The sequence below is a fragment of the Sus scrofa genome, chromosome 17, assembly GCF_000003025.6.
Source record: "Sus scrofa isolate TJ Tabasco breed Duroc chromosome 17, Sscrofa11.1, whole genome shotgun sequence".
NCBI classification, from domain to species: Eukaryota; Metazoa; Chordata; class Mammalia; order Artiodactyla; family Suidae; genus Sus; species Sus scrofa.
In genome coordinates, this window is record NC_010459.5 from 27,269,000 (window position 1) to 27,285,008 (window position 16,009).

Consider the following 16,009-nt stretch of genomic DNA (forward strand, 5'->3'; position numbering starts at 1 on the left):
GCACATTTGGATTCTCTGAGTCCTCTAGGAGTAGAGAAACCTGTGCAGAGGTTTCCCCCCCATCCCCACCCCACAAGATGTCAGAAGCTGGATTCCCTGATATGACTGGATTCCATGGAGACAGTCACCCGGACCAATACCGGTGAGCCTTTTCTGAACAAGCCCTTCTGTTTTCAACGCCATCACAAAGGCACCTCCTCCTTGGGGCTAGATCCACCATCCTGGCCAGCAGCCCAGGGGAGACACCAGGGAGGAAGCCCGAAGCCCAAGAAGGGAGGGTGGCTGTGCCTGAGACCGCTGGGTGCAGGCCAACACCTCAAGAAGGTGATGGCAGGAGGAGAACTGGAGGCAGGGCAATTCCAGGAATTAGGGCTCTGACCTCAGGAGGTAGAGGCAGGCCAAAGCTCCCTGGAAGACCAGGAGCCTTCTCCCGAGTTTGGCCAGGGACCCTCGGGCCGCCCTGCCCCAGGACAGTGCCAGCTGCTCTCCTTGCCTCAGCCACAGCTCTGGGCTTGGTCCAAGACGATCGATCTGCGAGTGAAGTGTGAGCCTGGGCCAGAGGCGGGAGCCAGGACACCCCTGGCGAGCCCAAGAGCCTCCGGGGAGTCCTGTTCCAGGTCCCCAGCCGGCGCTCAGGGGGATCCCCACAAGGGGGCGGAGGGAAACCCCGGGGACCCGAGGGAGGAAGCGAGCCCGGTGGCCCGGCGGGCATCCCAGCGCCTTCGCCGCGCGCTTCTCTGGGCAGAAGGTGAGGAAGGGGCGAGAGAGACCCTCCGCTCCTCGGAAACTTCGAGTGAACCCCTTTTCCCGGAGACCCGCCTCTCGGCAGCGCGTGCCTCCCGAGGGTGCCCTCCCGCGCCGGCACGATCTCAGGACCGCGCGCGGGGCTCCCTCCCCGCTCAGTCTCCTCCCCACGCGCCCCCTCTCCGCCCGGCTGGCCAGCGCCGCCGCGTCCCCCGCACTGCCCCCCGCCCGCGTCCGAGCCGCCGCGCCGCCGCAGGCTGCCGCCTCGCCCCGTGCTCCCGGCGCGCTCGGCCCCGGCTCGGCCCCGGCCCGGCGCGCGGACCATGGAGTAGGCGGGCAGCCCCGCGACGCGCTCCCGCAGCCCGCGAGGCCGGAGCCAGCCCCCGGTGGCCTCGCCAGCCGGCCGAGTTGACCAGCGGCGGGCCCTCCTCCCGCCGGTCCTTCCCGCTCCTCCTCCTCGGCCGCCGCCGCCCCCGCCTCCCGGCCGCCCCCGCCGCCCCCGCCGCGCCGCCGCCCGAGGCCGAGCGCGGACGCCGAGCGTGGGAGCCATGGCGCGCGAGGAGGACGGGGACCCCGAGCGCCGGGAGGCGGCGGCGCGGGCCAGCGGCGACGAGGAGGAGGACGACGGAGAGGAGGGACTGAGCGACAGCGACGACGAGGACGAAGACCGGGAGACCGGCGGCAGCCGCGAGGAGGAAGGGGAGGCGGCGGCGGCCGCCGGCCAGGAGCGCAGCGAGGACACGCCGCCGCCGAGCGCAGAGCCGCCTCCAGCCGCGGTCCCCGCCGCGGCCGCCCGCGACCGGAGCGGCCGCCGCCCGCCGGGGCCCCCAACGGGGCCGCCGCCCTGCCTCCCGAGGAGGATGCCGCCGTCGCCCGACGAGGAGGAGCGCGAGCGTCGCCGGAGCCGCCGAAGGGACCTTCTGCTGAGCCAGATCTGCTTCCTGGCCTTGGTGGCGCTGCTGCTCTGGTCGCTGTCGAGCATGCAGGAGCACGACGGTGAGTGCTCATCGCCCGCCCCGAGTGGGCGCTGCGACTCTGGCGGCGACGGCACGGGGCTCCTGGGGCCAAGACGCCCTCTGCCCCTCGGGGCTCCCGGGGCCAGGCGCGCAGGGTGCGGGGCCAAGACGCCCTCTGCCCCTCGGAGGGGGACCCGGAGGCGGGGGCCGCGCGGTGCGGCAGCGGCCGGCAGGCTGGGGCGCCTGGCTGCCCTGGGAACCCTTACCTGTGCCTCTTGGCTCTGCCCTTCCTGCTCACAAGCTGGAGGGCTGGTGGCGGCGGCGGTGGGGCCCATTACCCTAAACAAGTCCCCGGTGGCCATTATTAAAGTTGTCCTGGTAAGCTTCGTACCTGTGCGGCTGACCACCTGTGCGCTCCTTGGCTTGGGGACAGAGGGCAGGAAGAGGGCTGGTTGACTGGCAAACGCACAGTTAGTTATCCGTGCAAGGCACAGACGGGATGAACCCGGGTGGAAAGCTCCATCCCCGGGGCTTTCCAGAACAGGTGCGGGAACTCCTGGTGGGAAAAAAAAAGTGCCGGCTGGGGTTTCAGACTGGTTCTCTTCCACTGACCACTCACTGGGAAGACTGATCCCTTTTGCGGACTTGCAGCTCTGGAAGAAACTGTTAGACCGCACCATCCCTGCTCTCACGGATGCCCTGCCGTGGGTCCCCCCTTTACTCACAACTTTTGTCTGATTTTTGTCCTTGGCCTTTCTGGAGCTGCAGTAGACCTCGTGGAGAAATGTGCTTAGAACAGTTGTCCACTGAAAGAGTTTGGATCCTGGGTATGGAGCAGTCAAAGGAATGGAGGAAAGGCTTGGAAGAATAACTGTTGTAAAACGGTTTTATATCCCAGCCAATTCAAGTGGCCCGGTTTGTGGGAAAACAGCCATATAAATGCTTGTAAGAAAAAGCAGTTACAAATACATGCTTTGGTGTTGAGGTAGACGTAGCCCCCATACCAGGTGTTAGGAAGTGCAGAATGAAGGCATTTGGATAGGGGTGGTCAAGTATTTTTAAGGGTGCCATCAGTTAAGAAAAGGACCCCTTCCCCCAAATAGGCTGTTCTCCTGCCTGGCGGGGAAAGCGGGTGGCGGGTCTTGGTTCAGGTTTTAGCAGACCTCTTGACAGACTTTAGCATATATGGTAATAGAGAGGCCGTCCTGGTCTTCAGTGGAGCCCTGAGGCTCCTTGGTTCTCTCTGTCTCTCCTGCAGCCTACAATGTCAGGCGTTCGGGACCGACCTCAGGACTGTGCCGGGTGAGGGAGGCTGAACCTCTGTCCAAGGGCAGAATCAGACCTGCCGGAAGCAGTTCCTGGCCAATTCTCACAAAGAGCGTTTTCACTCACCCCCTTTTCACCTTCCCAGTTTTGATGAGCGCAAAGCCAGCCTGTTTTTTGCACCACTTTCAGAAAGGGCTGTTTCAAGTCAATGACATGCCGGCCATTTTCCTGCATGTTGGGGTTCTGTGAACCATAGTGCTCCCACCGCTTTCCAGGCTACAAATGACATTTGTCTGGATGGAGAATGTGACCCAGACAGTTAAGTCCATCCACGACAGTGGGCTGCCTTGGCCCTGGGAAAGCTGGGGTGTTCAGCTCGGGAGGTGTGCCAGACACTCTGCAAACTTGAAACTTGGTGACTAGGTGTCACTTGGAAATGGTCTCTCTAGCAGGGACATTTCTGTCCAGGTGCCACCAACTCAGTTTTAGTTCCACTCCACAGCCCTTTCCATCGTCCCTTCCAAGGATCATTCTCCTTCTTACCATTTGCATTCTCCTGCCACTCCACCCCCTCCATCCCCCTCCATAAAAGTGAGGCTTAAGAGGACCCACTGGGAGGGGTGCGACGCAGCCCCTACTGCCATGCTAGTTGTAATTCTCTCTCAAATCACCATTCTTCCACTTGATAGTTTCATTACGTGATGCTCAGCAGTATTTCGCAAGACCCGGGTTTTTCGATGTCGTTTTTAAGATACGGATTAATGTGCGTGAAGCTGCAAATGACTAATTTTGCTTGAGAGGTTTCTGATCAGCACCCTCAACCATTTGAATGGTGACTTTTACCCTGGCAACTTTGGCGCTGCTGTCCTTGAGGGTCCTTTTAGGGTGGATAAAAAGTTTGGAATTTAGTCTCTTTTTAAAAACACTGTGACTCGGAGATCCCGCGTGATAGGGTCACACAGAGGTTGAGGAAGAGAGGAAGAAATCTAGAGGAGGTGACCTGGCTCTTTGATCCCACCTCTGTTTCCTGGTATTCATGCCACTACCATTCATCACTGGGTGCAGCTTTGTAATATTTATGTAACCACATAGTGCTACCTTCATACACACCAAAGGTGGTATTTTTATTTATCCACCTTGAAAACCATGCAGTGATTAAGTGCAACTTCTCAGAAGCCTGTTTTCTAACACATATTGATTTTTCTTTCTTTTTATATATATACAAAAAGGACAGTTCTTTTACCAAACCAAAATAGGGATTGAGGCAGGTGTGTTACATAATGTTGAATAGCATTTCTAATTGCCTGGGATTGGAGATCCCTTTCAGGACATCTAACCAAACTCAGTCTCGATTCTTTTCTGCTAAGATGAGATGGGAGCCCTGTTAAGGTTAAGTCAGGAAGAATTAACGCTAGAATCAAGAAAAATGTTGATTCTCACAACAACAAAAGCAGTGACAACATCAACTGGAATTTGGCAGGCTTTTCTCTTCCGTCCCTGTGCTATGTAACCTTTCTATGCATAGTCTCATTTAAGTTGCAGACACTCCTTGCTGAAGGTTGAGCCTCCAGCAGTGAAGGAAAGAGGAGCCCTGGGTGCCCTATTTAGTTGTTGCCAGTGAAAATCTTAGTTCTGATGTTTTCAAAGCCATTGGAAATAAGGTGTCAGATTCGCTAACGAGGATTTTCTTTTCTTTTTCTTTTCGCAGTGTGAATGGATTGCTTTGTGTGTTTTGAGTGGTTTAAAAGTATTTAATTTTTCTTTGAAGTAAGGAACCTAAGTCTTCTTTATTCCAGAAGTGGTGTGAATAAAGTCCAGAGCTTGTAACTCAGGAGTAATGAGATATCCCCTCTAGAAGGTTCCTAGGGAGGTGAATAGTGAATATATATATATATAAAAATTATGCATGCATATATATGTGTAAACTTTAAGCTACTTTTTGGCTTGGTTACTATTGTTGCATACCAGATCACCACAAAACATAGTGCTGCCAAACTTCTATTTTGTTTTTCTACTCAAGGGTACTTGGTCAGGAATTTGGACAGGGCAGAGTGGGGATAGCTTTGTCTCTGCTGCATTATGTCTGGGACCTCAGCTGGAGAGTTGGGAGGGCTGGGGACTGACACTGGGATCTGCTGTCCTTGGGCGGGGGCGTCATCACTGACACGTTTGGGGCGCCTGCCATCTGTTGGCTGGACCCTCGATGGGGTTGTCAACCAGGACACCTACATGTGGCCTCTCCATGTGACTGCACTTGAACTTCCCCAGAGCGTGGCAGCTGGGATCTAAAACCTCAGAAGTCACGTGGTACCACTTCCACTGTTTTCTGTTGGTCAGGGCAGGGACAGATGTCAACCCAAGTCCAAGGAGAGGGGATGTAGATGCCACCACTTACTGGAGGTAGGAATGTCAGCATACGTTGGCTGTAGGAGGCGAGCGTATGTGATGGGAGATATTGTTGTGGCTATCTTTGAAAGACCAGGGGTGCAAAGGGATGATAACTTAGGCGTGATGGTAGACATTTCCCAAGATGGTAAAAGGCAAATAGTACATATATATTTGTATATATATGTGTGTTTGTGTATGTATGTATATATGTGCATGTATATGTGTATGTATATATGTGTTTTTATTTTGTGTGTATATATTTATGTACATGTGTATGTATATTTGTGTTTGTATGTTTTGTATGTGTGTATATATGTGTATATGCATGTCTATGTATGTGTTGTTTGTGTGCATGTATATGTATATATGCATGTACATATGCACACATGTATGTGTATATGTGTATGGATACATATGTATATATGTGTGTATATGTCTGCATATATGCATGTGTGTATGTATGTTTATGCACATATATGTATATGTGTAGGCATGTATGCATATGTGTGTATATGTATGCATGCATATGCATGTCTGTGTGTATGTGTGTGTGCATGTATGTGTATTGTGTGTAGATATGTGTATGTGTATATGCACATGTGTATATGTGCATATGTGTGCCTGTATGTTTTTACATGTGCATATGTGTATATATTGTAAGTGTGAATATATGTTCATGTGTATATGTATTTATGTGTGCACATGTGTATATATGTGTGTACATATATGTGTATGTATATATGCATCAATATGTTTTGTGTGTGTATGTATATGTGCATACACATGTGTATGTGTGTATATGTCTGTATATATGCATGTGTGTATATGTTGTTTATAGGTGTATGTGTATGTATGTATATGTGTAAACGTATGTGTGTATATGTACGTGTGCACACATATGCATGTCTGTCTGTATGTATATAGGTATATTGTGTATGTATATGTGTATGTATGTGTGTATGCATGTTTGTATATGTGCATACATGTGTATGTGTGTATTTGTGCATACATGTATATTGTATGTGAACACATGTATATGTACATATGTATTTATGTGTATATACTTGTATGTACGTGTGTATGCATGTATGTGTGCATGTGTGTATGTGCATGTATGTGTGTGTGTATGTATACAGTCTTTATTGAAATACTTTCTAGTCATGAAAACATTGCTGCTCTCTGTAACTGGTTGGTGTCCAGAGGTGGTATTTGAAAAGAGACTGCAGTGGGGATTTGAACGGTAAATTCCAGTTGCGGAGCTGAGAGCCTGTCTTTTGCTTTGTGCTTTCTGTTCCTCAGGGGACGGTGACCACGACCTTCCAACCCCTCCTGTGGCTTCCAGGGAGGCCTTGCTGGATTCTCCAGCCCTGTCTTCCCTCTCTGGCCTCTCCTGTCCATGGTCATCACTCTGGTCTTTCTTCTGCTCCTCAGAAGGGGGCCACTTCTGCAGGTGCTTGTCCCACTGTCACCACTGCAGCCTGTTCATCCTCCATCCTTCACTTCTGGGCCCAAGCAAGAGCTTCCTGATGGGCCTGCCCGGGTCTTGCTCTCCGAACACGCTGCGTTTTCCCTTGGTAGCCTTGATCGAAGTTGGCAATTATGTATTTATGCTCCTGGGGTTTGAACACCATCTCCTCTTCAGAAGATTCTAAGCTCCAGGAGGTCAGGGACCCTCTAAACTTTCCTCATCTTGGTCCCCTCATCACCCCACCCAGAGTAGATGCTCAGAAGGCATTTGTTAAGTAAGGAAGCTGTCTTGATGTCTACCTGACAGTGCCTGTGATAAAACCTAACTACGTGTGTCACAGACCCACTTACAGGCACATGCTGTTTTCATGATTTATAATTTGGCTTCCAATCCAGCAAATTTGAGGCTGTTACACATTTTTTTACCGACTAACCCTGAGCTGAGAAGGGCAAATGCCTTGCTCAGTGTCACTTCACTAAGGACAGGATCTGAAACCCAAGCCCTCCCGTGTCAGAGCTGCGGGCCACTGCACCCCAGGCCCAGCCTAGGAGGGGGCAGAAATAGAAAGTGGGAATCACACTGTCTTTTTCAGTCGACTTGGGAGTAAAGGAGTAACAGAAGGTTGCTTTCATAGAAGCAGTATTTTAGAGAAACATTCCTTTTCAACCTTTTCTATTTTCCGCCTAAACATATATAGATGTGTCTCCTTCCTCCTGGCTTTTCTTAGCTGCTCATCAACCCAGATTTTTCTCAAGATTTCCTTCATTTGTGAGTCTTGAATCCTAGTGGGAAGATTTTTTTTTTTTTACCCTGAAGGGTTGGCAAAGCCAAAAGAATTGCAAAACCAGCCATTCGCTCAGAATTCCAAGGCCTGGTGGAAGTTGGCTGATAGGACAGGATTTTGGCAACCCTCTTTTTCCTTAAGGAGATTTCTTTTCCTTGAGCAAAATAACTTTTTCAGGGGGAATAATAGTATGCCGACATTTATAATAGGGAAACCTGGGTTTGGTAGTTTCAGAAAATGTCCCTGGGAATGTCCATTGTGTCTTAGTGGGTTATGAACCCAACTAGTATCCATGAGGATGCAGGTTCAATCCCTGGCCTCACTCAGTGGGTTAAGGATCTGGCGCTGCTGTGAGCTGTAGGGTAGGTCGCAAATGCGGCTTGGATCCCACATTGTTGTGGATGTGGAGTAGGCCAGCAGCTACAGCTCTGATTTGACACTAGCTTGGAAACTTCCATATGCTGCATGTGCAGCCCTAAAAATTAAAAAAAAAAAAAAAAAAAAAAGAGTTCCCATTGTGGTGCAGCAGAAACGAATCCAACTAGGAACGATGAGGTTGCAGGTTCAATCCCTGGCCTCATTCAGTGGGTTAAAGATCCGGCGTTGCCGTGAGCTGTGGTATAGGTCGCAGACGTGGCTCAGATCTGGCGTTGCTGTGGCTCTGTCATAGGCTGGCTGCTGTAGCTCCGATTCGACCCCTAGCCTGGGAACCTCCATATGCCGTGGGTGCAGCCCTAAAAGGACAAAAGCAAAAAAAAAAAAAAAAAAGAAAAGAAAAAGAAAAAGAAAACATCCCTGAAGTTGTACAGCAATCAAGTAGTCCTGCCAGGAAGGGAATTTGAGTTTGGCCTTTTCCTGCCTTCAGTTTCTGTAGCGCTTGTTTGGCAATGCTTTTTGTTTCTTGTTTGCAGCCGTCTCAAATATGGTGTCATCCTGTGGGGTTTGAGAATTGGAAGTGTTGGGGATTCAGGGGAAGAAGGTTTTTCTGTGAGTGAAGTGGTGCTGGGCACCATTCAGGCAGTTTGGATCATGGGGTTCATAATTTCTCAGATGTGGATGGCATCTTCCAGACTCTCTCCGATTACTGAGGTCTCGTGGGGTCCACCTGCTGGTCACTCATCCTCATCCCTCATCTGGGTGATGCTTTTCATTGCTGCCGGTCCGGGGGGCTTTCCCGGCCCTCTCTGGTCTCTCCAACCCTGCCTGCACCTTTGGAAATGGTTCCTTATGAAACTGCCTTTGGCCACATCCCTTGAGTGAGCTCCTGCCTGGACCCAGCCCGTGTAAGATACAGGGACCTTCGTTCTTCCATTCAGTAAACATGTGGCTGGCTTTTTGCTTGTTGCTGGGGTGACAGCCATGTCTGAGATGGATATCCAGAGCATCCCCCTGATGCTCAGATTTTAGTGGGAAGAGAGGCACTGAACAACTAAGTTTTGAGAATTATGAGAGACAAATGAGAAACACAGCATGGGCGTGGAGAATGTGTTAGTGGTCGGTAGAAGCTGACACCTGGAAAACAAAAGGAATTAGGTTGGTGAAGAATGGAGGGCGGAAACACAGACTTAGAGAAAAATGGGTAAAAGAAATGGGAAGGCAGTTTACACACATACACACACACACGCATACACGCTCACCCTTGTAGATGGCCAGAAGACACAGGAAAAATTTTCAGCCTTGGTAGGAACCAGGGAAATCTAAATTTTACAATGATGAAATATGATTTTCCAAAACCAGACTGGCAGAAATGAAAACAAAGTGTCGGCTAAGATGCTGGGGAGTCCTCTTCTCTCATTTACTGCAGGTGAGGAGGTAACTTGGTACCCTAACCTCGTGAGGGAGAGGACGGCAAGCTGATCAGGCATGAGGCACGGACCTTCCCACAAAGCCTTGGCCTTTTAATGAGTTTGATGTGTAGAAAGGGGAGCAGTGGGGTATGAATGGCAGTGCAGAGATGCTTGAGACTTAGGAAAACTCAGCGTGGCTGGACCCATCTGTGACTGTGGAGCATTTTGGTCATGACTCTGTCTCTAGAGTTTAGAGATTAGGTGGGAGCTCAAGGGAACTGGGCAAGGCCCTGTCGTTTCCTGAGCTGTCCAGACCAGTCCAAGTTGCTTATTTAAATCATTAGATTCAGCTATTATTCTTGCTTGTCAATCACTCCTCATTTCTGGGAGAGGGAGAACAAAAGATAAGGAAGCTCATCACTGACCTAGTTTGGAGGAATTTCACATTGCAACTTTGTATTTTTCTCTTCCTTTCCCTCTGTGTGCTTCTGCACCCCTTTGGCCTTAGCAGGAGTCATTTTCACTTGGGTGACATGCGGTGGAATCCAAATCCGTGAAGAACAGGAAGTAACAAATGGGTTTCTTGAGCAGGACTTTGATGTAAGAACAAAGGGCGTGGTGAGAAGCATGGGTGACCAGGAGAAAGGGGGGATGCCACAGTGGAGGGCAAGATGTCACTAGCGCCGTTTTTTCCAGTGTGTTCTTTCTCCAGTGGTGCCAGTGTGTTCTTTTTCAGATTCTTTTCCATTATAGTTTATTATGAGATACTGAATATGGTTTTGTTTGCTATACAGTAGATCCTTGTTTATTCATTTTAACATGTGGTAGTTGGTGTCTATTAATCCCAACCTCCTAATTTATCCCTTTTCCACCCCCCCCCGTACCCCTTTGGTAACTGTAAGTTTGTTTTCTGTATCTGTGAGTCTTTCTGTTTTGTAAATAAGTTCATTTGTATCTCTTTTTGTTTGTTTGTTTGTAGATTCCACATCTAAGGTATATCGTATGGTATTTATCTTTCTTTAACTTACTTAGTATAATAATCTATAGGTCTATCCATGTTGCTGCAGATGGAATTATTTCATTCTTTTTTATGGCTGAGTAGTATTCCATTATGTGTATATGTGGAATATTGGAATATATATGAACACACATACGCACACACACATCTTCTTTATTCATTCATCAGTGGACATTGAAGTTGCTTCCCTGTCTTGGCTGTTGTAAATAGTGCTGCTGTGAATATTGGAGTATATGCATCTTTTCAAATTAGAGCTTTCTCCAGATACATGGCCAGGAGTGGGTCATTTTTTGTTTTTACAAGTGCCATTTTTGTTTTTGTTTTTGTTTTGTTTGTTTTTTGTTTTTGGCTGCACCCACGGCAGGTAAAAATTCCTGGGCCAGGGATGGAACGTGAGCCACAGCAGCGACAACACCAAATCCTTAATTGCTAGGCTACCAGAGAATTTCTACTAACACCATTTTTAAAAACAAACACGAAATACTCATTTGGGGACATTTTGACTTTGATTACGGGTAGGGCACCTAGGTGGAATATAGCTGATGGTTGTAAGTCAAGATTATAAGTAGTCGTTACAGGGAAGGTTCTGTGAGGGTTGCATGAGAGTGGAAATTGTATCTTTGGTCAGTCCTGTGGGTCTCAGTTTTCCCTGCACGTTGTAATCACTGGGGACCTTTAAGCCTTACTCAGGTCTGGGTCCTGCCCCCCGCCCAGGGATCGTGATGTAATGTCCCTGGGTATAGCCTGGGCTTTGGGATTTTTCAAAAGTGAGCCAGAGGAGTCTACCTCTTCAGCCAGCCCTGGGCACCACTGGGCCAGATCAATGGTCAGGAAATCTTGTTTCAGCCGCCTCAGTGCCCTACATAACTAAGCTGTGAAATACTCTGGGCTTAATTTTTCTGTCCTGAACATGAATTAGTATTTGTTTTTCTGCCTAGGATTCTATGCCTTTACCACCAATCGAAGCCCAGATTTTCCTCTGGCTGCCTTCATCTCCTCAAATGTACAGTGCTGTTAAATACCCTACCCGCTTCTCTTTGGAGAATATCTTCTGCAGATTTTTCTGGCCTGTTCTGGTCTGCACAGGTTGCTTGTTAAACCTGCTGCCCACCTGGCATCTTGACACCTTCCTTCAGCTTCATCCTCCATCGTTTTTTGTTTGCTTTTTGTTTTTCCTCCAGCTCTTCTTATGTTGAGAGCCCCCTTTCCTGGAACCCACATGTGTGTCTTTCTTGGTTTATGCCTTCATTTCTGGTATACATTTTTTGGGATCACATACTCCAGGTGCCTCCTAAGACGAGGGGTATAGAAATAACAAAGTTTGAGATAGTGTAGGTTTGAAAAGATATCAATTCTGCCTCCACACTTTGAAGACGGATCGTTAGGCTGGATCAAGGGTTTAGGTTGGAGCACATTTTCCTTAGCGTTTCGAAGGTATAGCTCTTCCAGCCTCCAGTGTTGCCTCTGAGAAATCTGATGCTGCCTGAGCTTTTATTTATTTATTTAGATGGCTGCCCCGTGGCATCTGGAGCTCCCGGGACAGGGATCATCAGATCTTAGCCTCTGCCTTGAACTAAGCTGCAGCTGTGGCAATGCCAGATCCTTAACCCACTGTGCTGGATCCACCCCACGTCCTGGGGCTCCCAAGATGTTGTCCATCCTGTTGGGACACAGCAGGAGCTCCCTGAGGTTTTATTTGCTTTGTATGAAACCTGTTTTTTCTCTCTGAAAGCATGTATGCTCATTGCTCTGCTTCTGATGTTCAGGCATATCACAGGTCTATGGCTGCTGCAGTTCTGTTTTCATGCATTTTCCTGGGTGTACTCACCTGGTTCTTTTAATCTGGAAGCTTATATCCTTCAGATCTGGGAACTTGTCTTTTGTGATTTCCTCCATCCTGAGTTCTCTCTTTACTCTTGGTGGATTATCTCGTATTTGGGTGTTTGACTTCCTGGATTGATCTTCTGATTTTCTCTTTTCTCTCTCTCTCTCTCTTTTTCATCCTCTTGCTCTATTTTCTGTAGGTTTTCTTAACCTCTCTTCTATATTTTATTTTTTTGCGATTTTATTTTATTTTTTAAATTAAAGTATAGTTGATTTACAATGCTGCTCTAGTTTCTGCTGTACGGCACAGTGACCCAGTCTCACACACACTCACACACACACACACACACTCACACACACACTCCCTTTCTTCTATTATCTTCTATCATGTAACCATTTCTCCTAATTCTCATACTGAGTTTTTAATTTCTGCTGTCATATTTTTAATTTCCAAGAGCTCCTTTTCCCCCTGCAAGTTATTTTTAGTATGATCCTGTTCTGCTTCATCAACACGCAGTCTCATCTCTTATATCCCTACATATATTAGTAGCAGTCTTGAAAGTTTTCTTTTCTCTGTATGGACTCTCTTTCTCCAAGTTGCTGTGTCTGTTGTTGTTTTGCATATTGTGTGCTTTTTTTCTTATGCCAAGGAATCTTTGGCCTCTATTCACATATGAGGCCATTAACAAGACGATTAGAAACTATGCATGTGGGAGGGGCTGCTGATGGTACCTCTGTAAGGTGATCTGAGTGGGCCATACTGCTGGCAATGCACTTGTCTCTAGCTTTAGGTCTTTATTAGGGAGCTGTCAGATTTCCCAGAGAAGGGTCACCCGGTCTCCTTGAGGGGAAAGACCTGGTTACTTCAGGGACTCCGATGGGAGAGGAAGTTGGGGTTGTGTGTACATAGAGGGTTTGTGCAAAAGAAACACTCCTATACTCAAGGACGGCATGAGAGCTGACTATTTAGCTACATTGCAGGACCATCCCAAGCTGCCCAAGTCTCCCTCCCTTCCTCCTTCCCCTCCCTACCTTCCTCCTTTCTTTCTTTTATGTTTATTTTTTATATTTTTTCTTTTTAGGGCCACACCTGCAGCACATGGAAGTTCCCATGCTAGGGGTCGAATGAGAGCTGCAGCTACTGGTCTATGCCACAGTGACAGCCAGCACCAGATCTGAGCCGGGTCTGCTCTCTGCACCACGGCTCCTGGCAAAGCCAGATTCTTAACTCACTAAGTGAGGCCAGGGATCAAACCCACATCCTCACGGATACTAGTCAGGGTCTTTACTGCTGAGCCACAACGGGAGCTCCTCCTTTCTTTTGACTCCTCTACATATGAAACAGATATGAGTGAGTTGCTGCCTCCTGGGAGGTTTAATGGTCTAATGGGGGAAGACATGGTTTTTACTATAACCTTTTTTTATTAATTGAAATTTTTGTTAGGATCTTTGTAGATTCACGTGCAGTTGTAAGAAACAGTACAGAGAGATTCTTTATACATTTCTTCCAGTTTCCTCCCAGGTAACATTTTGCGAAACTTGAGTTTGATATCATAACCAGGGTAGTGTCATTGATGCAGTCCACCAACCGTATTCAGATTTCCCCAGTGCCATTTATGTTTGAGTACACGTGTGTGCGCGTGTGTGCACGCACGCGTATGTGTGTGTGTTTTAAGTTCTATACAATTTTATCACCTGCGTAGGTTCATATTAGCCCTGCAGTCAAAATATTGGACTGAGCCAGTATCACAAAGATAGCTTGTGTCGCCCTTTTATAACCACACACACTCCATGTACCTTTTTCTACAAAAGAAAGTCAAGTTAAATAACTCCTGTCACCTTTTCCCAAAATAAAGCTAATTCGAAAATTAGAGCTCTAGGAGTTCCCTTTGTGGCTCAGCGGTTAACGAACCCAACTAGGGTCCATGAGGTTGCAGGTTTAATTCCTGGCCTCGCTCGGTAGGTTAAGGATCTGGTGCTGTCATGAGCTGTGCTGTGGTGTAGGTTGCAGATGTGGCTTGGATCTGGCGTTGCTGTGAGTGTGGTATAGGCTGGCAGCTACAGCTCCGATTCGACCCCTAGCCTGGGAACTTCTGTATGCTGTGGGGGCAGCCCTAAAAAAAAAAAGCAAATTAGAACCCTAAGGATTAAGGAAACTTCCACCTCCAGTAATATTGCTGGACACCGGAACCGGCTAGTGACCTGGGACGGGAGGCAAGAGTAAAGAAGGTCGGTCTGCATGAGCGAATCCGGGATGGATGTGGAGTTTCTCAGTCACTGCAGTTGTATTACTTTCAGCTAAGGGCCAGGTAAAGGCTACACATGGCTAGTTAACAGTTTCTCTGGTGAATAATTTTTTTTCTGTCATTTGCACAATATTTCTGAATGAATGCTCCATGAAAGTAGTTCACTCTTTTGTTCTTCAAGCGGTTTTACCATGCCCTTTGTTTTTTTTTTTTGTTGTTGCCTTTTTTGGGGGGTCTTTTTTAGGGCCACACCAGCAGCATTTGGAGGTTCCCAGGCTAGGGGTTGAGTCACAGCTGTAGCTGCTGGCCTACACCACAGCCACAGCAACACGGATCCAAGCCGTGTCTTCGACCTACACCGCAGCTCACAGCAACGCCGGATCCTTAACCGGCTGAGCGAGCGATCGAGGCCAGGGATCGAACCCGCAACCTCACGGATGCTAGCTGGGTTCGTTAACCATGGAGCCACGCCGGGAACTTCTAGCCACGCCCTTTGAAACACTGCTTTCACCGTTATTTGTTGGCTGGTGTAGAATATTGGAGATGGAGATCTTGGGGATCTTTTATCTTAACATCTGATTTTAGGTTTGAGGAAACTGACATGAAGGAGATTTGAAATTGGGGCCAGAAAACCCTGGTTTTCGGACTCGTTGCTTGGTAAACACTTAAGGGAAAAAAAACCGGCAGAAAGTTAAGATTAGAAATATATTTAGGAGTTCCCGTCGTGGCGCAGTGGTTAACGAATCCGACTAGGAACCATGAGGTCGCGGGTTCGGTCCCTGCCCTTGCTCAGTGGGTTAATGATCCGGCGTTGCCGTGAGCTGTGGTGTAGGTTGCAGACGCGGCTCGGATCCCGCGTTGCTGTGGCTCTGGCGTAGGCCGGTGGCTACAGCTCCGATTCAACCCCTAGCCTGGGAACCTCCATATGCCGTGGAAGCGGCCCAAGAGATAGCAACAACAACAACAACAACAACAAAAAAGACAACAACAACAACAAAAAAAAAGAAATATATTTAATGTAGATGGACTGGGTGAAATTATTTCAAACTCTTCAGTGTTTCTGAAGGGCTAGAATCTTGCTGGGAATTATTTGGCGTGAGGTGTGGTCACTAAGTGGGGAAAATGAGGGATTTTTATGGGGGGCTGCTCCTTCTAACAGATGTGGTTTATTCAGAAATACTGGCTCTTAGGACCCTGTTAGCTTGCTTTAGGAGAAAGTTACTGTTTTGGGATTTTCTTCTACCTGGGTAGTCACCCCATAAAACCGAGAGAATGATTGGTCGTTTTGGAAATTAGTGCCCATGAATTTTTCTAATTAGCAATTTTTGAGTTTAAAAGATCTCAACTGGTTTCATCTCTGATGTTGCAATTTTAGTCTGTGATCTGAACATGACTTCGAAAGAAAGCCAAGTTTCCTAGCACCTTAACAACCCAGGCTTAGAAAAATCTGATGGTAATGACCTTCTGCTTGGGATTTCCTTGTTTGGGCATCAGAAATCACAAGTGTTTGTTGGGGTATGTGCAGAAG

General features: G+C 48.3%; 1 protein-coding gene across 1 annotated transcript in view; it reads left to right on the plus strand.

The window, feature by feature from the left end:
* Positions 1,233 to 16,009, plus strand: part of SLC24A3 (solute carrier family 24 member 3) — a 510,304-nt gene continuing 495,527 nt past the window's right edge. Inside the window, 1 exon segment of the mRNA XM_021078001.1 lies at positions 1,233 to 1,740. Within this exon segment, the coding sequence (XP_020933660.1) occupies positions 1,293 to 1,740 (448 nt within the window). The 5' untranslated portion in view covers positions 1,233 to 1,292.